Here is a 26,472-nt window from a genome sequence, read left to right on the forward strand (position 1 = left end):
CCCGATTTTAAGTCTTGCTTTTAAAATAAAATGAAAAACTTGAGCTTCTTAGTCCTTGTCTTTGTTTCGTGGTGTCGAAGGTCTCGCAAACTGAGGACGAGCACCGAATTCAAAAGTGTTATATACCTAAAAAAAATATGAAAAAACCTTTAGGACTTTTTTTTTTATATATATACAGTATATACAACGTTTTCTATCTCTTCCTTTGTTAATGATTTTCGGAAGAGTATGTCGGGTGATCTCAAAGAATGGCGTCGTGTTGTTTTCTAACGGTAAGTGGTGGTTATATGGTGATCACCTCACAACTTTTTTTTTTAAAATGTATTATATACATACTAGGATAGTTGGTGGATCTATTAACAGACCTAACAATTGACTGACTCATCGTGCTTGAATTGAATGCGAGGAAAAAGATGTTATCTCGTCGTCAAGCTGTAATTGAAGACGTCCGCCGGATACAGCACCTGCATCGAATTTTTGTCTCTTTATACGTAAAACACTAATAATGTGTAGTATTAGCGTACGAGATACGGAACATCATTACCTTATTTTTCCTGAAAACTTCGCTACTTTGAGAAAAATGTCACTCAGTGATTCGCAAATGCAAACTTCTGCTATTACTTTTATCGCCAATCTGAAATCTTAATCGCTTCGCTTGCAAGTGATTGGCAGGAAATTCGGATGACCTCTGTTTGACGAATCGGTGATAAATATGGTAACCTTGTCCTAACCTAACCGCTGGTTAGAAAAAGAAAAGAAAAAGTAGAAAAGTAAGGAAAAAAAAACAAATAAAAGGAAAACAGTATAATACATAAGTATAAAAGCGAGAGATAAGTACTTATCTATTATACTCTTATCTCTCTCTCTCTCTCTATTATCTGTAATACTTACAGATAATAGAGTGGGTACGAAGTAGATTTTTTTCTTTTCACCCTCACCTACCTGTTCTCTTTCGCTCTTAGATATATATAGTAGAAGAATACGTCACGGAGGTAAAAAAAACCACTTTTTTTCGTACGGTTGCAATAAAGCTTCGCGGTGATGAGGACAGAGGAAAGGAAAAAATATAGAACTTTTGGATGTTTGGACGCAATAGTACGTCCTTGATCGTTAAGTGGTTAAAGGAAACGGGGGGGGGGTGGGGTGGGAGGAGTAGTCACGTGATAAGTAAAAACGTCGATTCTTCCATTCGCGTCTATACGTCATTTGTTTTTTGATTAAATTTTCTTAAAAAAATAAATATTTTCACTTTTCAACTTCCCAGAACAACAAAAAGCTACAGACACAGTATAATAGCAGCTTGTGGTAATCCATACTAATAAATTCAGATAAATTTTTATACTCAGTTTATCTATTAATCTACTATAATCTACGTATTTTACGTAAGAAATTACTGTATTTTTATACGAATTAAAATTATTTTTTTCTTAGCAGAAAAATATCTGAAATTTTTTGTTAAAAAATATTTCTAGATGACCATTTGCGTTGAGAAATTGGATCATTTCTGAAAATTAAATTCGATGTCGTAATCATTTACCTAACACATTACGAAAAATAGAATTACAAATACAAATGAAGAATATGAATATTATGTTAATAATAAATAATTATCGAGTAAATTATTTGGTACATTTAATTAGTCATTTAAGTTATAATTAAACGTACTAAGTATATACCAATACATACAAATACAACAAATACAAATACAACGCCACAACAGGCAAATTGCCCAACGAGGTGGCTGACTTAAGAACATCATGGATCCCCGAGCCCCTACCTACTACTGCTACACCACACATGCACCCCCCCCCCGCGGAACCCCCCAACGAATCGGTACATGCGAGAATGTGCGTGTACGTGTAGTGCAACCTGACGTAAAGTTTGTTTCTGTGTAATGCTTGTTATGTGTAGTGCTGTCATCTGCCCCCCAGTTTTACTAACTATGAGTGAAGTGTTATGGTTGAATGATTTATCGTTGTAGGACTGTTGCTCTCTGTGGCGAGACTTTTTAACGGGGAGATCGGCTCGCATTTGCGCCTTGAAGTTGGGAACCACAGAAAACCAACTTCAGCCGACCACCACTGTGGGGTTCATACTGACTAAGCTTTAACAACCTATAGATCTTTCATCAATCGGAGTTGGGGGTACCAGGTAGGAGTTGGGGGGAGCCCACACAGGGCCGAAATTTCAACTTTTTCCGGGGGGGGGGGAAGACATGTACTCAACGTATGTATATATATTTGTATATATATATATCATTTTTAGTGTATTTTCAAAAGCCAGGGAGGCAACGGCCCCCCCGACCCCCCCCCCCAAATGACGGGCCTGGGGACCCAATTCCTGCTTTGCACAGGGAGCCCTTCATGTTAAAGTTAGGCTTAAGGGTTGCATTATATTTACAGTATTTATACCGTTTACTCGAAATCTAAATAATAGGTAAGGTAAGTCTGTCTATAGTGTCACCAAAAGGCCTTCGTAGACTTACAAGTACTGTTTAGTTTGTAGTACAAACTTTGTGCACAAAAAATGTCAATAGTAACATCTCCTACCGGTTATCGGACGATGTCAATTTTCTGACATACCCTGGTCCTTTGAATGCCGGACAATTCTCGGTGTCTACTGATTTTCCCAAGACATCGATAAAGTTTTTTTCTGAACTGATAATTCAAAAACGAAATTATCCAAATAAATCAAGCTGCCATAAGTATAGGAATTAATTTTTAAAATGACAAAATTGTGTTCATATAAACTAATGAAATGTAAAAAAATTATGAAAATTCGTCTTTTATATCGTAAGCAAAGATTTATAGCTGAGAAACAAGCCCCGTGTGTTATGACATGTACAGATGTTTTTTGTGTGTATGCGTTGCGAGAGATATCGAGATGGTTTTCCAAGAAAAGAAAAGGCGTTATATTATATAATGAGATAACCTTGATTTCATGTCTTCGTTCGGGGTGGGAAGAGGAAGATAAGAAAATTAGCTGTGGGTTTGAGTTCGACCACCAACAACAAGACGTTTCTACTGTGATATTCTTTTCTCTCTTTTTTTTTTTCTTCTCAGAAATCATCAGGGTCAAAGTAAAGTGTGCTGGGGGTTTCTCTGTGTTGGATCATACCCGAGGATCAGTGAGAGGGATAATTTTCAGAATTATCTTATGTATATTAGACTCTCATTGTGATAACTACGATGCATAATGTTTGCTTAGGGAATTTCTTAGAAATTATCATGTCGTCAGTTTAATGATTTATGATTGTGGATGTTTATTACTCTCATGTCTCGTAAATTACGATGACATATTTTGACGCTTCAAGATTAATCTGAGAATGATACGTAAATCCCTGTGACTAAAGTGCCAATTTAAGAAATAACATTCCTATTTTCGTTGAGTAATTATCTCGTTAATCGATTTTTTTTTAAAATAAGTGATTGCTAAAAATTGAAGTTTTTATTTCCGATGTCTATCATTGTATGCCAGGTTTTCTCAATCTTTTTACTCTCTGCCCCCCCCCCCTGGTTCAGGAGCTACACCACTGATCTCGAGCACGGTACACAGTACTACGGTGTCTGGGAACGACCAACAAGTTGCCATGCGACAGTAGGGACAACCATGTTATACGGTTAAAGTTATTGCCATTTTTGACAACGAATTCGGACATTTTCACCCTAACCTTCACAAAAAATTGCATATGCTCTCGTTGGCGCATGAAAATTGAGAACTACTGATGCAGACATTGATTTCTGAATTTAAATTTACGGTGTGAAATATTTTTGAAATTATAAGAGGACTGTGTGTGTGAGATCAGTGGGTTCTGGATGAATCTTGTCAGCTTCCCTTTTAGAGAGGCTTTATGGGTTGTTGTAAAAATGTTCTTCCCATATTTTCATTTCTTAGTTACATTTTTTTCTCTCTTTTTTTCACTGTTCTCTGTAGCTCTTTTTTATCACTCCTCCACATCTCTCCATAAACCTGATTTTCACTAGTGGATCCCCCGGAATATTTTAAAGCCGAAGGTAGCCATATAAATCTGATCCAGAAATGCTGCTCCATAGTGTATATATAGCCTATAGAATATATCCTTATGCAGTCGCCTTACTCCAGAGTAATGTGTTTCTTAACGTCATGGCCCCCTTAGACGTTTTATTCTATGGGTAGTTCTGTAGGGTTCAGAAAGAAGTCTCACACTCCCCCCCCCCCCACTATGCTTCATATCTGAATTTCTTTTTACCTCTCCCCGTGGCTCCCTTAATCACCTGCTATGGCTTCCCCTTTTGCTTGACTTTCATAGGCTTTCAAAGATCGATCTCATTTACAAAATTTTTGTTCGTTGAAAATTTAGTTTCGATGTAATACAATTCGATAAGGATCACAGTTTTAAATGAGGGTAAGGAGCCTGGATAAAATGGGTAGCGGGACGAGAAGAAAAAATGGTCCGAAAGGGGAGCCATGGGCTAAAAAATGTTGAGAAACACTGCTTTAGAGAACTTTTTGAAGGAATATCTATGTTATCAGACAGTGACTTTAGGGGTGCGCGACGTTTCGGGAACCCTAGGGTTCGTCGGGAACCGTTGAGAAACCCCCTCATAAAACTCACCGATTGTCGTAAGTTTACGAGATTCTTTGTCTTTTTTCATAATCATCAAAGGGAAGAAAAATAATAATTCTTTCTCGGACGCATTTCACCAAACGAATAAAAGAAGGAAGAAGAATAAGAAAATCCGTTATTTCAAAAAGAAAAGAAGAAGAAAGATAATCAACATCCAAGAAAGAAGAAGAAGAACTAGTTCTTGTGTGTTTCAATAGGCAGGTATGTGATGTGCTAAAAGAAGTCGTGGAAGAATAACTCGGCCGTTATAAGATGGGTGGGCGGGCTCATGAATGCAAGTCGGTCGGGGGGGCTTGTTGTTGTGACGTTTACTTTTTCGCCACCCCAGAATTGCCATCGGCTTAACCTTCTCCAATGATTATGTACACTTGGGTGTCCAGAGAGAGAGAGTGGGGACACCGCCGCCACCACCACCAACAATTAACAGAACCCCGCGGAAGGCGAAGAGGAATTCATCACCATCATCCGAAGACGTCGTCGTCAGCAAAGAGGCAGCAACCGAAACCCACAAACCAATGAGGTACCTGGGGCCCACTCCATCCCTCTATGCCTCCCCAACTCGAGCACTATCAATCCTCCCGACCATTAATACTACTACCACTTGCTACTTACTCCCCTGATCGCTTTTTTTTCCCGCCTTTTTATCTTAATATACGCGTGAGCACATGATGTACAACATTACACACACACACACGCGAACGCGGGATCGTCACGACATGAATGCTGCGTGATGATACTGTCGCAGTTTTTTGATATTGGCTACCGTTACAAGATCGTTTTGATTTGACATCATAATCATCATAAAGGATTACTTCCCAGTGTAATAGGATCGATCTGGCAGATAAAAGTGACCGTGCTGTGGCAGTCACTGAGGTGGCATAAGTCGAAATTTAAAGGGTTATCATCTCTCATATGTGCGCCGTTGTATGAATTAATTACGAAAATATTATGATGAAAATGAGTTGAGACAATTGTCGATGATTTGATTTTGATGAGTTCAGTTTTGAGACATTTTTGCAGAATACAGTGTGAATTATGGACCCGAATCTTCTCGTGATATTGATGAATATTGATCAATGAGATCCGATTTTTTTAGAAGTTTCCAAGAGAAAATAATCTCATAATTATTTGCATCCTGCCGTTGAATAATTATGTCATCATCAAATCTGTACTGCACTGATTTGAATCCATGGACATTTTACGATGACTTGCCGGTTGAATCGATTAACTCTTTGCACGAGTGTAATTCAAAATTCATCGGTTTCAGAGAAACTTCAAAGATTGAATCACATCTAGATGTCTTCGAAGACATTTTTTCCTTACCAAAAACACCAAAGTATTCCGAATCCCCTCCAGAATTCATGGAAATGACGTCGAGTGAGCCACAAAAAGAAAGTCATCAAGATATTATGGTACAGAACTATGATTGGGAATTCGGCGAATTCACTAATCCCTCAAAAGCTGCGTTTGTAGACTGTGACGATCCACGTAGTCCTGGATCCTCGAATAGTAACTGGATTCCATCAGAAAGATCAAGATCTGTTCAAAGTCTCACGAACTTCACGAGTTTTTCTCTGCTACAAAAGTCTAGCGAGAGTTTTGATGGTGGATGTGCCATCGGAGAGAACAGATTACCGCAAGTTGACCGCGAGGTCATCGGTCAAGAAATATTTGAAAGCGAATCTAATTTGAATAGGACACAAAAGAATAGTTTCGAAAGCGCAGAATTGGATTATAGACCCTTCAACGGAAAATTACCTTCCAGTGACGGACGATTCGATTGTGAAGAGTCTGAGGTTTCTATTATTAATGACTTTAAATCAACGAATACCCAGACGCCGGAGAAAAACAGTCGGTTTGAAAGAAACAACGGCGACGACGTTGATTCCAATAGATTTTCCAGATTTGACCGCACAACATCTTGTAGCACGTATAGTTCGGAAAGTGTTTTTACGATAATAAGGCGTGCGGCACCGCCAGCTTACGGCTCCGCGAGGGCGGCCTCTTCGTTTTCCAAGAAAATGAGCAACAACCAAGAAACCGCAAAACGTATCCGGTACACGTCAGGCTCGGTCTCGGCCTCGTCGCCTCCGAACAACTGGGAGAAGTCGATGCCGACGCCTCCGTCGGACGTCGATGCGCCTCCGTTCATCCCTACGAAGACGTGTTCCCCACCATCCGATGAACAGGACCTCCCGATCGGCAACAACACGACCACGATCATCTACGAGGATGCCGGAAATTACGATGAAGACGACAATAACAACGACGTTTTCGTTCCCGCAGGTAAGAGAAACATTTTTTTGTCCGTTCTTTTTCCACAAGTTCTATTTTTTCCCATATTTTTATAATGTTTCAAATTCATATTACAGTTCACAGACTTGCTGTAGCAAGTTATTTTTCATTAAGGGTTAATTATGGGCGATAATAATTACTGTCCGTGAATAACCCCTGTCGGCAAAAATTGCCAATTTTGCCGGTGAACATTCTAAGCGAAAATTGAAAATTTCCCGTATTTTTCTCGCTCAATTGAGGTCGCCCTCATCGTGATGGAATAATTCAATAATGTATAAGTATTTGATTGCATCGGATTATATTTTTCCATGCTTGAACGATCTTGAGAACGTTGATCTCGGTTATACTGGTGGAATCTTCGATATCGTTATAACCGAGTTTGACTGTAGATGCCAGCGTTTCTCATATTCTTTCAGTTTTCCAAGAAAAAACCAGTGAAATTTCTAAAACCATTCGAGGGAAAACTAACTTTTTAGGGTTCTTTCTGAGTTATTGTATAAATTTGTATTGGTTGTGTGATAAATTAGCTTTAAGACAACTTGCATCCCCCTTCGTGGATCACAGGTTGAGAAGCATTGATGTAAACCATCATAAGATCAATTTTGGAAATGGACCGCTCAATGGAAATTAATTATAACTTTAATGGATAAAGGATGTTAAAAAGAAGCCATGGTCTAATTTACAAATGTTGAAATTTCTGTGTTAATTTGCTTGTTAGAACTGTAATGGCGAGGAATAGATTCTTTTAAAGTTTAAAGCGTAAAAACAATTGACGGAATAGAAATTTCAAATTAGTAAAACTTCTCGTTTGCGGACACCGACGGAACAAAAAATTCGTCCGTAAAAGAGGGGTGACTGGTAATCAGGAGTTTGAAATGCATACTTTTATTATACAATTATATGCTTTCACTATACTTTTATTATACATAATTATCATTTAGCCGTAGAAGAGGGGTGACCGCATCTGAGGAGTGTCCGTTAAGAGGGGTTTCAGTGTATTAAACTATATGGTCGATATACTATGCAGCTGTTTTAACAAATTTCAAATTCGTGTTTTCATTAAAATCTTAATTTTTACGATTGCGATATTTCAGAACATAAAATGTACAATAGGATCACCGATTGACATTCCAAAGTCGTCATCGTTGCAAGTATTATTTGGTAAGGGACAATTCCAGGTTGTGGTGTCGCAGGGAGTTTTGCCCCTCTAATAGGATTTTTAATAAATGGAATAGCTTACCTTCGAGGGCCGTGGATTCTAACATAATTGATACGCTTAAAAAGAAGTACGATAGATATAGTGGAAAAAATCAAGAAGCTATCCATACTTAGAACAAGGCAACCGTAATCTTTTTATGGGCAGTGTATTGTATATTCTCATAAGTTATTACAATCACAATCCAGAGCCGGAACTGGAGGGCGACTTCCTCGGGCGGAAAAAATTTAAGGGGTGGCCATTTCAGATGGGAACAAAGAACCGTTATAAAGTTATCGAATTTTAAAGCTGTGGGAGAGGAAAAAAAATGTTTGTCCCGGGCAGAAAAAATCTTAGTTATGGCCCTGCATAAGTTCATTAAATGCAGTATTTAGAAGAAAACTCCTGGCTTAATAAGGTCAGATTACTTATGAAAATTCAAGTGTGTATATACAGTAGTTTAGATCAGGGCCGTAACTTGGATTTTCGCCGCCCGGGACAAACATTATTTTGACGCCCCCACAACTTTAAAATTCGATAATTTTGTAATGGTGTTCTTTGTTAACACCTAAAACTGCCGCTCGGGGCAGTTGACACCCCCCCCCCTCTGCCTACGGCCCAAGTTTGGATATTCATTTCTTATGAATTCGAAAACTTGGATATGCATTACGTAATTGTTTCCAGGATACGAACGTTTCGATAGTAATGTCATCGGCAATGAAGAAAAGTGCTTTTATGACGTCACGTTCGACAACATGAGTTACATTTCTGTGAAATCAGTGTCGAAAACATGAGCTTACGTCCTTCGTGACAAGCGACTGAACTAGTAAAATACCAATAAGTGAATTAATTGATGATGTTTATAATGATGGAAAAATGAATAATTCACCGTTTTTTCTTGGAAAAAAAATGAATGCGTAACGTCAGCTTTTTAATTGGGAAAAAAAGACTTCTGGTAATAATGAACAATAAAATCAACTTGTTGACCGCGTAGTATATACCAAACGCAAAATATAAACTGTTGTTTGTGTGGTTTTTGTGGTAAAAGAAAGAGAGAGAGAGAGAGCACTCGAACGTATAAAAAGAAGAGAATATAATTTTGTAACGAAACTTGACGACTAGAGATCAAAGATTTTCATATTGGATGATCCTAAAAGTGAGTTCATTTTAAATCTTTAATTACTTTAGATTTGATCTGAACTAATATTTTTCAAAATACTATATTTTCAATTTTTTTTTTTTACATATTTCTCAATAATAATAATAGGTCAATAATGATAGGTCGGTCATAATCTCAGCCGACCTACGTTGGAACAAACATGTTGACTACGTTTACCAGAAGTGTGCCTTAAACAAACTTTTCTTCCTCCACCGCAACGTTAAACACTCCACTCGGGATATTAGACATCTCTGTTACCAAACTTATATCACCTCCGTTCTTTCTTACACCGCTGAAATCTGGGACTCCTTCATTTCCGGTAATATAGACAAACTCGAATAAATCCAAAATAAATCCCCCGATTTGCTTACGACTGCTGGTCATCTTTCGTTTCCTTGTCCGCTCAAAAACGAACTTCATCTCTTCCCTATCTCTACTCTTCGTCCCATTTCTCAATTAGCATTGTTTTATAAAACTGTTCATGGTCAATTCAATATAGATACCTCTGGTATCTTAGCCAAACCACCCTACATTTCTAGAAGACTCGACCATTCCCTTAAAATAAAACCTATTTTTGCTTCCCTAACTACTTTAAAATATAGCTTCTATCCTCATACCATTGATGAATGGAACAAACTCCCAAGCTCTATTGTCGAATCCCCCCCATCACTAGTTTTTGTGCAATATCAAACAATATCTTTGTCATTTTCAATCGCATCCTCTTGTATAGGCCCCAGGACCAACTATATTGTATAAATGAATAAATGATATACAAAGCATAAAGAAATAAGTTGACAAAAAATTATCCGGAGCTACACATAGTGAGGATGATAGCGAAAATGTGATTTTGAATATTAGGTCAGTGGTTTCTCAAAGGGTACGCCGCGGCTCCTAGGGGTGTCGCCAAACTTTGTAAAGGGCGTCGCGACTAGCTGGAGATATTGATTTGTGGGCCTATTTATGTTTTGAAGTGTTTTTTTCTATATGGGGGAAATATCTACACCAGACTATTCTGGGGAGCCGCACCAGGGAGCCGTGGGTGACAAATGTTTGAGAACCACGGCATTAGGTGATTGAGATTTAATTACTCTTTTACTTTTTGATTACTCAATTGAAATTCCTTAAGCAATTTAAATAAGTATAACATAATTTGTTTTTTAAAAACTAAATTTTTTATTTTTATTGCACCATGATCATTTTATGCACACTTAGGTTAATTAGATCAGGACATACAATTAGTTTATAGCTGATTCCATACGGCTTATTTCATATTTCATGTCGCCAATAATCAGGAGATTTAAGAGTTAAGCGCTCGGTATGGGGTGTTACTTCTGTAGCACAATTTGGTATGTATACTCCTCATATAGTGACGTCTTATTCTCCCACAAGTAAAATTTATACCTTTGTGCCAAGAAAGACTCTGTTAAGACAGTGGTTTCCAAATTGTGTTCCGCGATGTCCCGAAGTGCCACGATGAAATCAAAACACGCACTTTTCCTCTTCATTTTACATCAATAATTTGTGAATTTTAAGTATTACTTTTTTGTGAAAATACAGTAGTCTAACGGTGTTGTAAATGTTAGATAGACAGCAGACAGCCCCTTTTCTGACTTAGGCACTACAAAAAATGAAAGAAATTTTGATTTACAAAGGGAGCTGTGAGCTAGAAAAGTTTGGGAAGCATTGACTAAAAGACAAAGTGATATCAAATTCATGAAACCTCTGAACATCCTTCGATACAGTAGGCATTATTAGCAATCATTAGAGAGCCACGTCCAGTAATTCGCTTCATCAAGTTTGATTTGTAATTAACAAAGCATAAAGAAATAATTTTATGAAAAGTTATACTTCATCAATTTCGTCATAAAAGTTAAATATTAATTGAATTTAGTATCAAAGCATTGACAAACCCTATAACGTTAAGATATTCCTCCCTATGAGTAGGGCCGGGATTACACTATAAAAGTTTGGTAAAAGTACTTTTATAAAACTTGAAAAATGCCACCAATAAGAGAGATTATTGGTTACATTCTAGTAAATGCAATTTCATCTGTTTGTAATTTTCATGTTTCAGACGAAAAATATTCAGAGATAAAGGAAGTAAAATTCGTTAAAAATATTCCATCAACTAATGCTATTACATGTGATAAGTATAAGGGAGTGGAAAAAATAAGCTATTTCATGCCCATGGAAATTGATTTAGTGGACACACATTATCTCAATGTAAATGAGGTCTTAAAATCTAATAAAAAGCTCTAACTATCGTGAACCGTGCATGATATCCAAAGCACTGTTTACGTGAAGTATGATCTGTGTTTTTAAGTATCAAAATTTTATCTTTTAATGTTTCACGATTTTCGTTTCAGTCATAACTGACTCAAAATTCCTCAAAAGCCTTTTTAGCAGGGTTGCATAACCTCCGGCCCGCGAAAGGCGTTCCTCCAGAAAAGTATCAGTACACGCAACGCGATAAGTACTTAGGCTGACCATATTTCTCTCATAAAAATACAGGAAAAAAAATTATCGAATACAAGAAAGTTGCCAATTACGACGGAAAAAATTTCAAGGGCGCACACGCACACACACACACAAGTAAAGTTGCCGATTACATCCAAAAAAAAAAATTGTTAAAAATTGCAAATTAAATTGGAATGATAATAACTGCCATATTATTCCGTGAAATCGAGCGTGACTATACAATACTTTATCTTAAAAAAATTCTAGATAAGCTCCTAGAAATTTAAAAGTTTAAATTCCAGATAGATTATAAATTGATTGATATTATTCTTCACTGTGTGTGGAAAGATTATAAAATGAGCACCCAATTTTTTTTAGTGAGACACGAAATTTGAATGACCGGTCAATCGATCAATTGTTACTACAGGGCCGTCTTAAGAGCATCATGAGGCCCCGGTCAAGTTGTTTTTCTGAGACCCTACATTACAAATTCTAGAAGATTTCAACTGGATCTCATTTTTGTGAAGCCCCTCTCCTCCTGAGGCCCCGGGCCGTGCTCGGGTGGGCCAATGCATTAAGACGGCACTGGGTTACTTCCATCTTCGAAATACTGTAGTCTCACATTATACTTCAAAATTAAGTTATGTAATGTACCAAGTGTATGTTTCTCATACAAAAATAGAAAAACAATACGAAATCAGTAATTTTTCACAAAAACTCTGAACATTCTATTTAGGTAAATTAAAGACAAACGTTTTAGCAGTTTATAATATTATACTGATGACGTGTTAATTATCCATTGTATAAATAAAGGAAACATATATTCTGGATATAATGCCGAGGTGAACTCGGAAAAAAAAAGGCATCGGATCTCCACCGGGACTCAATACCAGACTTTCTTGCATTTCGTGCAAGCATGCTACCATCTACACCACTGAAGACACGTCCCTGTCGTCTTTATTTCATGCATTGTGGTGTGATAAATCCATCGTATGTTTTAAATTGTTCATGATGTTAAATGTTAATTTTCTGATTTTTATTCTTAAAAGGATTTTACGGCCAGTATCAACACTCGTTAGAATTTTTAGTTTTAGGGTAATGGATAATAAATGTTACCATAATTGTACTCTAATGGGCTACTTTGCACCCACGGGGGTGATTTTACACCAATGCTTAAAAAAAGAATTAAATGCTACCTAGTGGCTAGTCTAATGAATATTTCCAGTTTCGATTGTGCCCGCAGTAAACATCAGTTAACTCGTGTATTTGAGTTATTGATGCATTCGTCATTTTGCGCCCGAAAATTTCGTGGCAAAAGTTCTAGTTGATATTGAGCAGCATAAATATGTTTAGCATACGATATCCAAGATGGCAGATGCGTTGGTAACTGAAATGCGTAAGTTCACCGATAATGTCTCCTGTCGGGAAGAATTGAGAAAGAGTGTTTGGAAATATTCTTACTACGTATATAGGGATCGGATTTCTATGTCTGTATATTTCGTTATTTTTACGTGATAGAGCATATTTCCAAAATTTCAAGCTATATTTTGCATATTTCAGAGTTTTTGATAAAAAGTAAATATTTCAGATTGGTTTTTTTCGATTTTCATTTCTAACGAGAGCTCTTTTTTTCTTTATGATAACTCGTGGGACAAATTGGCTAATATTGGTCCATGGGGGAAATTTTTTTAGCGTTTGTGGGAAATTTTCAGTTTTTATCGAGGAAAAAAAGAATTACTCAATTTTTTTTTATTTTGTACAATGCTTTTCTACACAGATAAATGCTCAGCTGGATATTTTTGTCTGTACTATAGATGGCAGCACATTAATTCCGAATTTGTGGAATTGGGGGGGAGGGGGGAACACTCAAAAGAGAAATTTTTGAGGGAAATTTTGGTTCGATAAGAATACCATTATTGAATCTGATCAAGCAGGTCCAGATAAAAGACACTGAATTTCAAATTCGTTTACTCTTATGGTAACCGTAAATAATTTCTGTATCGATTGTGAATGATTCGTGTATTATTGTGAAATCGAATTCTCCCTCAAGGAAGGAATGCACTTCACAGAAACTGAAGAAATTCGTTCGAATAATGGTGAAAAAGTGTTCTGCACAGATGAAACAATATTGTTTTGCAAATGTGCAATATTAAAGTTGCTACAGAAAGAAAATACACTGTCCTGCGGCACATCAACACCGAAAAACATAAACGAGGTCTTCAATGATTGGTGAGAGAAAATTTGTTTTTTTTTTTTCAATTTTTTATTTTAAAAAGTTTTTACATATTTTAGACATATTTTTCGTTTTATAGGGCATATTTACAGTTTTTTAAGGACATAAATGAATGTTTTAGAAGTTTTTAGAGCATAAAAGTCCGAGCCCTGTTCATTACAATTTAGTCGTTAGGTAACGTTGAATCATTTTTTCAGCATTAGTGTAAAGTCACCCCATATAGGTGCAAAGTATCCTGGAAAACGGTACGCTATTCAGGTGCGAAAAATGTTTTTTTTTACAGTAGTACAAATTTCTAGTACAGAAAATATCTGAAATCATTCAAAGCACCTCTAACTAATAGAATTGAGATGCGTGACCATGTGTGTCCCGTATTTTACAGGACATGCTGGTATTTTTGCCCACTCCGACTTTATAGAATTGTTCCGTTTTTTTTCAACGAAGCTTATTCGAATTTTTAACCGTTGCTTAAAATCGTGAATGAAAACTTTCATAACTTATAAATTATACTATGATAATTATGCTACATATGAATGATCAATGATGAGAGAGAGATGCGAGACGAGTATGATTAACGTTTTTTTCTGTGAATCACTCACTCAAAATTTTCAGCTATTTCAGCAACGGTTGGTGATTTTGTAACTTGTGGCAATGTTTAAGATGACAATTGGCAATATCCCATATTTTGCCGTATTTCAGATCACAGTTTCCAGTATTTTTCTCAATGGAAATGTTCCCCAGTCATGGTGAATGCTTTTTCATGAAATACATTTTAGTTAACTGCGATTCGCTTTAGTCCTTTATTCCCCCCCCCCTCTTCAGCAATTTTAGCAATAACCAGCTAATTTGTCGTAAATTTAATTTTTTGGCTACAATTTACTTCATATTTAATATTGCAATAAACAGTATTTTTCCTCAATTAGATATGAATTTTGTGCCTGGGAACCAGACGCCACTGCCCATTCACTAGTTCCAGCCCTGAAGTGTAATCCCTTCAATGGAACGAATAAATTTCACTAATTAGTAACGATTTTAAACCAGTGGTTTCCAACCTGTTTTCCGTTATGGCCCCAACAAAGCATCTTTTAAAATCCTGAGGCTCCCTACCCCATTCCATTTTAAGAGATGCGAGGGGGGGGGGGGAGGCTATTCAGTCCCCCCCCCCCAACTCTCTCGAAATGATCAGAAATCAACAAAAATTAAAATTACTTATATACTTTTAAATTTCCACAGTTGACGTTCAAAACATTCATTTGTTTCACTACAACAAAAAATTTTATTTGATATATATTTCTATTACCACGCGCTGTGGCTATACAAAGCATGGGACCCAGACGTGCCGCAACCGTCGCAAGGGTCCAAGGGTAACTCTGTAACAGAGTCAAAGAAATGGTCTTTTTAGATGTGTTTCACAAAGTGGGTGATATCACCCTTTGGGGACGATGGAATAGACCGGGTGGGCAATAAATCTACAAATTTTACGTGAGGATCCTATGAGTAAGTTCAGCGAAAGGAAGGGGGAATATTTTCTAAGAAAGGGGGCGATGAATTGAGTTTGAAAGACTGTTTTAAATGATGTTCTTAATTTTGTGTGGATAGCGTAGATTTTGAAAAAAATAATAATAACAGTTTTGTTAGTTTGGGACATATTTTCTGTTGAAATCACTTTCAGGAACTCAAAGTGCCCTAAATAAATCAAATTTTATACAGGCCATTGGATCGATCTTTACAGCGTAATATGGAGAGGTTATCTTCTCGAATATAGACAAATTATATTGGCGATTCGACAACGGATATACGATCGCAATTAGCGAGTCAACGACGTCCTGTTAAATACGACAATTAATAGGGTTAGCGGACACGTATAATGACAAGTCTCCGATCAAGGGCATTCGAGCGGCTAATAACTCTTTTACCAGAATGGAGTCGTCGTTGCACGTGCGTGGTTCGTCTTGCGTCATGTTCGAGCAATATTTGTTGTGTGTGTGTTGCGTTCGCCTTGTTTTTTTTTTCTACAATCCGCAAGAAATTGCCAGGATGTTGGATGAATCATCACCTGTTCTTTCTTTTTATTTATTTATTTATTTTCTTAACCTACGTTGCGCAATGTTGTCTCCATGTAAGTTGTCACTATGTGTGGGGATTATTAAAAAAAAACACAAGAGCTTGCTTTTGCGGCATCACAGGTGTAAAAGGGCGTCGAACCCACTGCGCAGCAGGTTCGTCAAGGGCGAAAAACAAAAATAATTATAAACTAAATTATACATTAATTTAATATTTAATGTCAATCAAAACAATTCTCATGGGAAATGTTCCAGTATACTTTGTGGTTCTCGTATATATAATGGATCGGATTATGAATTTGATTATTGAAACGAGTTTTTTTGTTTTGTTTGTATTTGCCTTGAGTTTAGTCGATATATTGATTAAAATTCATCATTTGGACACCTGTGAATTGAAGGTTGATTCTGTAAATCCGGATGTAGATGTGATTTCAGTCACTTGCGGAACAAGCAGCCTTTTGTAATCATCTCACACATTAGCAAGTCTATATTTATAATGGTGACATAATTGTAATGATTCACATAACTGCAGAAATTGTTGTTTTCGATACTCAGTTGCTACTCAAACGACGATTTAAACTAATTTATACTTGACTTTCAATGTCTGACTATTTCCATCTGAATTTCCTCGTAGAGGAATTATGAGTGATTATTTCTGGGATCTCCTCGCGTAAGAATTGTAATTAGTGGTTTATCAACATTAGCCCGATTAGCAATTTATGTTTGAGTATCTGCGGGGCTTCAAATATCAATCAGTTACCAACCACCAACCTATGGACAATGCATACGTAATGGTCATGTGGTCATATTGGCAGGATATGAAGGATATTTTTGGTGGTATTCCCACCTGTACATAATTGCTTACCTTTTAGCGTGAAATTTTAGTCAATCTTGAAAATAAAACAATAAAAGTCTGTTATAACGATAGTTGAAAATCACGAGGAAAAAAAACGTTATAACGAATTTCTCGTTATAAGCGGATTTTAATTTTTGCTCTGCCAGGTTATAAAATTGTAGAAATTTGCTACTTTATCTGCACTAAAGGTCTTTTAGATCATTTCGTTCTAATATTCGTATTTACAAAGCGATTTAATCCGAGCAACACTAGCAATTAAAATTTTCAATTATTGTAACGCTTCTCACACATTCTTTGCTCTTATCTATGGACTCGTCAACATTTTCCCGCTAATGGGAAAGTTTTTAGCACGGTTTTTTCAGTGATTCGGGAACGACTTTAAACTCCTGATACGGTTGTCTATTTAGTTATTTATTTATACAATATTATTGGCCCTAGGCCTATACAAGAGAATGCGATTGAATGAGACAGATATTGTTTGACATTGTGCAAAAAACTAGTGGTAGTGGGGGGAAGTTGACAATAGAACTGGGGAGTTTGTTCCATTCACCAATGGTATGAGGAAAAAAGCATTTTAAGCAGTCAGTGGATGCAAAAATAGGTTTTACTTTAAGCAATAATTTGATCATTTTTGTCGCACCACGGTCATTCTCGGCACACTAGGGCTAATTAGACCGGGACCTACAATTTATTGCCGATTCCGAGCGGCAGGCTTGTTTTTATACTCATCGAGAGGTTGGTGCGCTAACCCCTCGATGGGGGACTCCCTGCGGTAAAAAATTTTCTGCGGTCATGTCACCGTTTCTGTTGTACCTCTTTGTTAGGAAAGTTTCTGACAAGGACGAACCGCCTAAAGGCGAGTATCTTATCGACCTGGGCTACCATGCCCCCTATTTTAAGCAATGGTTGAGTCGTCTGAAGATGTGGGATGGTTTGGTTAGACTACCAGAGATATCAAAGTTAAGATGACTATGATAGATCTTATAAAACAGGGTTAGTCGAGAAATAATATAAAGAGTAAAGGGGGGAGAAGAAGATTAAGTTTGGACACGGAAACAAAAGATCCCTAATTATCCCTGATTTTGATCCCTGGAAACAAAAGGGACCGATCCCTGAGGGGTACCAGACGTACCAGATCCCTGAGGGGTTACGTAGACTGATGGGGAGTTATGATCATTAAAATGGACAAAGTGTTCACGATATTTTAGGAAAGTCTCCACCCATTTAAGCAATTGCCTCTGGCCCCAAAGCAGAATATACCGAAATGTGTACTACGTACGTCGTAGAGCAATTAGTGCTGCTGCAGAACAATCTGGAAGAATTTTAAGAGAAGTGTAGAAAAATGCTATTATGGAAATTTTTACAGCAAAAACACACACACACTTTCAGCAGCTGATGGGTCGTTGCAGAACAATACAAACATTCTGCTTTGGGGGGTCTAGGAGAGACAAAAAAAGGTGCATTAAATCATCACATATTCCATTTGTATAGAGACTGCTTAAAAATAGAAAGAAAGGGGTTAACAAAATTCTGTGCTCATTCTTTGTTGGAAGTACCTCAGAGTAATTTTTACGAGGAACATGTTCCATGATAAAAGTAATCGTGTCCACTTCTTGAAGAAAGAGAAGGAGAAAACAGCATTTTTTGAAAATTTTTTATGAAGTTATAGCGAATGCTTCCTAATTTTCAACTCGCTGTAACCGAATATTTTTTGTATCTTTAACATTAGCTATTTTACAATCACCTGCAAATCACTCGACATAGCGAGATTCTCGCTGTAAGCAGGTATATAATGATCTTTTACTGTATTTGAACTTTGATTATATGTGGTGGTAAATTTGATAAACCGGTGACTACGCATAATCACTAATCGTCACAGTATTTCTCAGTACTTATCGCTATTACCGGCAATTATTCATAATTCGCCAAATGAAGTATGTAAGTTTGATAACTATGGAAAAATTATCAACTCTCCTCTCTTCATTTCATCAATTCATTAATTTTGTCCCCGTGATACGTACACCATACGTACTTTGCCGTACGTAAATGCCGATTTCTTTTGTCTATCAACTTCATTCTTGTTGCCTCTTATTTCTTAGTATTTTATATGTATGTGCATTTTTTTTTTTCTTTTTTTCCCTCCCTCTTGTTACTTGTACCGACGAAAATGTATAAATTATTGTTTTTGTGGGTTCACAAGCTCGCTTAGCCCCGAAATGTTTTGAGCCCATGCGTTTCAACTGACTAAACAAAATGATGTTAAATATTAAAAAATTAATTTTAATTTAAATAAATGTTAAAAAGATGTCAACATAAAAATTTTTATCAGTCTTGTAATGTTGTCTTTTTCACATGCACCAGCATGTGCAAACAAAACCAACATTACCGATAGAATTCATCATTCTAGAACGAAGTTAAAGTAAATTTGAGTGATTTCATTGAAGATTTATTATATATTTCAGCTGTTGCAGAAATGTTCGGTGATTATGCATAATCACGAGATTTATCGCATTTACCATAACAATTACAATGAAATTTTTTCAACTTCTGAATCCAGAAATTTGTTGTTTTGAAAATTTATGTAAAATATTAATTACGAAATATTTGACAGAAATATTTCGTCATATATAATTTTTAAATTTCTCTCATTCCCGGAAACTTCCACTTAAATGGAGAAAACTTTGAGTTAAGGGAAAATTTTAACACTAAAATACGAAATAAGTTCTGAGGTCGAGTGAAAACCTCGACTTGAAAAGATATTTGAGTAATCAGAATTCGACTTACATCATGAATCGACTGCACTTTTGAAAAATTGCAATTCAATTAAATTTTTTCTAAACTCCGAGATGTTCCCTTAACAGCAATCAGTCAGCAATTTCTCAGCGGATAGAAACATGGAATTTTTTTTTGTGGGGCTCAGAAGAGACATTGCCACAATTTTTTAATTAGAAGTCAGAGGGTAGGGGGACCGTTTAAAAAATTAAATTCTTTTATTTCGATTCATATACAGCCCCTAGAAGGAGAAATGACATACTATTGAAATGAAAACGTTATTTGGATAATTTTCCTAATTCAAAGTACGTTCTATCACGAACTGTTCAAAAGATAAAGGGTGTGTAAGGATATAAATTTACCCCTTCTATACGCTCAATTACAGTATTACCAAAAATACAGCAATTGAAGCAGTAGTTTCTAATCATAGCTGTACGAGAAAAAAAACCTCACATCCTCAGCATTTTCGCAAACTGTAAAGAGATTAAAGTATCGCAATGTTCTGCTTTCGTGAAAATATACCGTCGATATCAGGTTTTGCCCCTTTGCAGCTGCATAATTATGTTGCCAATATTCTTTATCCTTTCATGTCTGAAATATTGGGAATTCACTCTATTTTCACACTTTGGGTTTTTCTCCTTTGATTGATACAAAACTATTCCTTTTACCGTTTTTTATTGATGCCGGAGTTAATTAAAAAATGATGTCCATTCAAAATACTGTAGTAAGAGCGTATTTGCTATTTTAGAACTCTAAAGCTTTCCGTCAGTTTCTGTTTTGTGGTTTCATACACGTCATTATAAAAGTAGGTTCACAGTGATCCATCTTTCTTATGGGAAAACCACAAAAACTACGATTTGTTTGCAGATTTTCCACAAAGACACCCGCTGATGTCGGAAGTGTTTACTAATAAAGAGTCCACGTCATTTTGTTGAAATAGGTTTTCCCTAAAAATAATAATAATAAGTTAATCGGCAGGGATTCGATCACAGGGCTGATTTAAAAAAATCAAAATAAGGAACATATACTTCTCGGAAAGTTGTTAATTTGAATCATAGATGGCAGCACCATGCATAATTTTATGCATTAATCACGAAAATCGTGGTAAAAATCGAAAATTGGTGAAAATCGCTTGCATTTATCTCAAACAGATGGCACTAAAAGAATAACTAAACCTTCACTCACCAACCTTCTAGTGCTATAGTACTAAGATTATTTGTTTGCTTTGAGTTTTTAAGCTGTGATTAATCATTAAAAGTTTCTTCTATCTCTCAAAACTAAAATATTGGAGAGACCATTTTCCTTAAAAACGTTTTTTGAGCTCTATGCCATCAACTCTGCATATCTCCTATTTATCTTTTGCTGGTTTGCAAATAATTTTTTCCTATTTGTTTATTTTTTTGATGTTAATTATTTTCGCCAATTATTTTCCCATATTTATTTTTGTCGGTCCGCAAATTATTCCTCCTTCTTATTTATCTTCTTCCGGTACGTAAATTATTTCCCCAATCCGCAGAATATTCCTCATTCTTATTTATGTTTTGCCGGTACACAAATTATTTTTCTTATTTATGTATTTTTCGTAAATTATAATTTGCGGAACCGATGAAAATAAGAGAAATAATTGTTTCCTCTTCTTTTCATCGGTCAGCAGGTAAAAAAAAAAGTCGAAGGACACTGTTGTAAACAATGTTTGTTATTTCGATTTTCGTGCTTTATAAACCACATTTACAAAAATTGAATTCGGATTTATATGGAACGTGGTATTTACCGTATCCCAACCCCCTTCCGCATTACCCGGCATGCCGTAAAAGTCGAGGACGCCAGCGTTTTGAATGCCATGTCCTGTTCTGGCATGCCGATAAAAGCGAGATTTAATAAGGATCACAGTATGAATTTAGCCAATTGAATGGATTTTTAGAAAGAAGCAGGGCTTGACAAATACCAGGTTCCCATGGCAACTATAAAATTGATTGAATTATTTTCATGTATGATGACTGAATTGATGCCTGAACACAGCACGAAATTATCGTAAAATTATATATCAGCTTGTCTCCTACCATTGAAAATGATCCCTACGTCACGGACAAGTAAAAAAATTCACTGTTTTCAGTCAATTTTATCGTCAAAAAGAAAAATGCCTGCCGCCTATAAAATTTTGTTGGCGCAAAATTTTTTTCCCGATTTGTCAAGCCCTGGAAATAAAGATGCTTAAAAATTTTCCAGAAACGAATTTCCTGGCATGCCGGAAAATACGGGTATTCCCGTCACAATGGTCACTCTCCCCTGCATGTCGCTAATGCGGGGGGGGAAACACGGCAATGACCAGCGCGAACATCCGTGAGAAAATAGTTCATGGACGGCATTCCGTCTACGAGGAATGTGCCTATACGAACAGGTGCGACAGATTCCAAAAATATTTCTCCCATAAATTTTTTTTATGTTTATTCATTTTCGTTTCACAATATTGCCATTATTTTTTAAACAGCTACTGATGGGAGAGTCAGTCACGAGAAATATTTCTCTAAGCATATCGTGATTATACCTGGATCATTTTTATCTTGTCATCATCATCATCAGTGCGTCGCATACCATTGGGTCTTCGTAATAACGAAAGAATCTCACCTCCGGAGCCTTAAGAAGACCGTTTGTTTTTATGGTGTCTCTTTCTTCTTCTTCTTTTCTTATTGGTCTTCTCTTTTCTTGTTCCTTCTTTACACTACATGAGACATACCGAGTTCCGCTATGACTAGGAAAAAGAGATGAACCGAGACATGTTGTAGAGAAGGGAGGAGAGAGAACGTGGAAGGCATACTTCACATACTTTCACTGAATTCAATTACTCTTTATTACTATTATTACATGGTTTGGACGGGTATAAATTGATCTAAAGTGATTATTTTTTGTATTTTTCAAAATTTTTTACGATCGTTTCTCATTTAATGTTAGTCTCTATGGAGTGTGTTTTAACACATTTCAGGTTCTATATTGAATGTAAAGAGTTGAAATGAGCTCATGATATATTAGGTCGTCTCGGAATTTTTCGGTAAGGGGAATAGCTCATTTTTTCTTTTTTACTCACAAGTTTATGGTACAGTGAAACCTCTCTAAGAAAACTTTTTTAAGCTTAAGAGCAACATGATGGAGGATGGGGGGAACCCGGTCAAATTCGATTTTTCTGAGGCCCTCGGCCTGACTAAAAATGATTGTCTACCAATTTACGAGTACATGCTTAATATCGAAAGTCTTAACGAGATCTCATTATCAAGAGACCTCCCCACTCTACACTTGAGGCCCCCGGGCCGTTCCCATGCCTTTTGTCTCATCATTAAAAAACATTTTAAAAAGCGTACATGACAGCTAAAAGTCAGAGCTACCTATGAGTAGGTAGGTCCGCGACGATGCTACAGGTGGTCAGCAGGGAGACTTGATGATTGTAATTATAACTAAATGAAAAATGTTCTTATTGATTTTAGTAATATTCTTATAAATTCAAGTATCAAGTAGTTCAAGTGTAAATTAGACTTTCGCACTTAAAGTCGCCATATCTAATTGAAGAAAAATACTGTTTATCGCAGTACTAAGTATTGAGTAAATTGTAGCCAAAAAATGCAGTTTAAGAAAATTTGCTGATTATTGCTAAAATTGCTGAAGAGTGGGGAAATAAAGGACTGCAGCAAAATCGCAGTTAATTAAAAATGTATTTCATGAAAAAGCATTCACCATGACTGCGGAACATTTCCATTGAGAAAAATACTGGAAACTGATCTGAAATACGGCAAAATATTGCCAGTTGTCTTCTTAAACATCAGTTCATTTTTACAAAATTGTGTTTGTGGAGGGCAGGCCGCATCAGACAACCCCCTGGTCCGCGAGCAAAGGACCTTTATGCGATTTATCATTATATGGCTTAGAGGGTGGGTCGCAATAAATTTATTAAAGATAAATTTTGAGTTCATAGCCTTCAAATAGCATTGGAATATTAACAGAAATTGATTATAATAACATATAAAGGTATTTTCCTCCAAAATTTCAATTAAAAAATATTTTTTTGCATTAAAAAAACAAATTTTTGATCGTCGGCGGGGGGGGGGGGGCACGAGCCCAACTATGCCTCCCCCCCCCCCTTGTGTACGTCTCTGATCCCACCAATATGCATTAGGATTCAGAGGGGCAGAGCTGATGACGACATTTTGCTAACAAGGGAGTGAGGGGGGTCAGAGTTTTGCTGACTTTTGCTGCCAAAAGGGGGGAAGGGTGTCAAAAATGGTTAAAAATTTGCTTACGTAATACTTGAACGGCCCCTTTTGGCAAAATCACCAAATTGCTGCTGAAATGGCTGAAAATTATGAATGAGTGAAAAAATAAGGACTACTGGAACTCACGGTAACTTGAAACGTAGTTCACGGAAAAAAACGTTAATCATACTCGTCTGACATATCTTTTTCATCATTGATCATTCATAGGTAGCATAATTATCATAATATAATTTGTAAGTTATGAAAATTATCTTCATTCACCATTTTAAGTAGTGATTAAAAATTCAAATAAGCTTCGTTGAAAAAAAAATGGAACAATTCTATGAAGTCGAAGTGAACAAAAATACAGGGATCTCCCTTAAAATACGGGACACATGGTCCTGCGACGCATGCTGTAAGTTAGGGCCCGTCACCATATTTTTAGTCATTTTTTACCCCCCCCCCCCTCTCGTCAGCAAAACTCTAACCCCCCTCCCCACCTTGTCAGTAAAATTTCGTCAGCTCTGCCCCCCCCCCCCTAACGCATATTGGGATCAGTGACGTACGCGAAGGAGGGGGAGTGACCCCCCATGTTCCCTCAGACGATCAAAAATTTATTTTTTGATGCAAAAAATATTCAAAAAACAAACATTTTTTTAACTGGCGGTTCTGAAGCATATTATGCAATGAAAATTAATGTGTTTTTGTTCTGACTAATTTTCAATGCATGTGATTATAAGTAATGTTTAAAATATCTATCAAAAGTTTCGAGTTGTCAATTTTGAGTTTTTTTTCTATTTCCATCTCTCTGTTTAAGATTAGTTTAGCTGTTCTTTATTATTTTTTCACTATATTTTATTTAACGTTCGAAGGATCTCTATAAAAGACTATATATTGATATTAGCGTGTTTTGAATTGAAGGAAAGGCTCATATACTATTGACAACACCTTTAATGTAAGTTAATTTACAGACCCTCGGTAGCTACTAGAATTTTCCAACAAGAATTTGAATCACCGTCTTCCTGATGACCATTTTTTTTTTCTAGTTGGTCTTCCATATCCGCATCTTTCTCATTCCAGTTCTTCTCCTCTTCAACGGTATTTGATACTTGTCTTGAGCACGTGGCGGGCGCTCGCCTCTAGTCACGGATGAGACCAAAGGTCAGAGTTTGACTAACCCCCAGCTTAAGGCTCAGGTTCCCAAACCACTCGTTTCCAGATCGATCTTATTTGTTTCAATTTTTTTCTCTTTTCTTTCCAATCCCACCCCTCATCGTACCCGGAATTTTCTTTCGCTTCAAAATTAATGGGACGTTTGAGCTTCTTTCCTTCTGACATTTGTTATGTATTTTAGCATGAACCCAAGAGAAATAGTTGATGGAACAAAAAAAAAGGTGTTGGTTCAGGGTAATTTGTACCCGTCTTTTTGCTACTACAGTAGTTGCATATCCTGTTACATGATACGCAATGTACAGGCGGACAGACATGACCGCTGACCGCCCAGAGAGACCATCTTGGTATGGTTTGCGCTCTTTTCCGAAGGGATGGACGGTCTCGGAGAGCCTGATATCAGACTCGATTATAGAGGGAAGAGTTTTTTTTTTTTTTGATACACCCGAGTTATTGCATTCAAAACTATTATTGTTTGAGATGTTCGGAATGGTTCTTCTTGAAAAAAATACATGGGGATAAATGAGGCGTTCAGAGCTAAGGTGGATCAAGTCCATAAATTATAGTTTTAAGATAATCAAAGTTAAAGTTTATTAACACTAGTTGAAAACTAAAGTGATTTAGAGGATGATTTTATTTTGATTGCTGTAGTATGAAGACTAATTTAAATATGGGTCATAATTTGAAAATTCAAAAACAATAATTAAGGTGGCAATTCAATTTTAAATAAGAATTTACTGGACTTTATCCACTTTGGCCCTGAAATGTTTTTTACATAAGGTCGATCAAATGAATACGACACAGTGAAAATGGAAAAATTTCATTACTTTTTAACACTTGTATCATAAAATAATGTAAAAAGTTTGAAATTAAGCTTTAAATGTGTGTGTGTGTGTGTGGTGTCATGGAAGAGAGATTCGTCATTATCTGATTCTGAAATTTCCTCATTCAGGGATGTCTGTGACCATAATGGCAATTTCTGTCCGTAGGCTTTTGAAATGGGCGTGGGTGTTTGGGGGGAAGAAATAGTAAAAGTGAAAGCATATCCTTTTTTTTTTTGCCTCAGTGACCACTCTTGGAGTTTAGTACAGCGGGTCTTGCTTCTCAACAATTTAGAAATTTTCGTAGACATAGTTACTTTCGAGAAACTGCTATCTGTTAGAAAATAGCAATAGCAGGTAGCAATAGCAATAGACTTGGTTCACTATGGCTCTGAAAATATACACCTTAACAAATATTAATCCGCAGCAAACAAATTTTTTTGCACTTTTGGACTAGATCCACTTTAGCTCTGAACGCCTCAAATATAGGCTACCTGTAATTACTAGTGTTAGATATTTTGTACCGTATTTTCTTGCATATAATCTGAGGAATTATACATTAAAAAAAAAAACTCGGAATTTCTTAGTACACAACTGCGACTTATCT

General features: G+C 36.4%; 1 protein-coding gene across 1 annotated transcript in view; it reads left to right on the forward strand.

The window, feature by feature from the left end:
• Nucleotides 1–6,464: 6,464 nt before the first annotated feature.
• Nucleotides 6,465–26,472, forward strand: part of LOC149076111 (Friend leukemia integration 1 transcription factor-like) — a 32,825-nt gene continuing 12,817 nt past the window's right edge. Inside the window, exon 1 of the mRNA XM_089243640.1 lies at nucleotides 6,465–6,892. Coding sequence (XP_089099766.1) covers nucleotides 6,628–6,892 — 265 coding nt within the window. The 5' untranslated portion in view covers nucleotides 6,465–6,627. The remainder of the gene's footprint in view (nucleotides 6,893–26,472) is intronic.

Source organism: Pholcus phalangioides, unplaced genomic scaffold (assembly GCF_987345545.1).
Source record: "Pholcus phalangioides strain wild (caught in Gottingen) unplaced genomic scaffold, Ppha-v1.0 ptg000015l_1, whole genome shotgun sequence".
NCBI lineage: Eukaryota > Metazoa > Arthropoda > Arachnida > Araneae > Pholcidae > Pholcus > Pholcus phalangioides.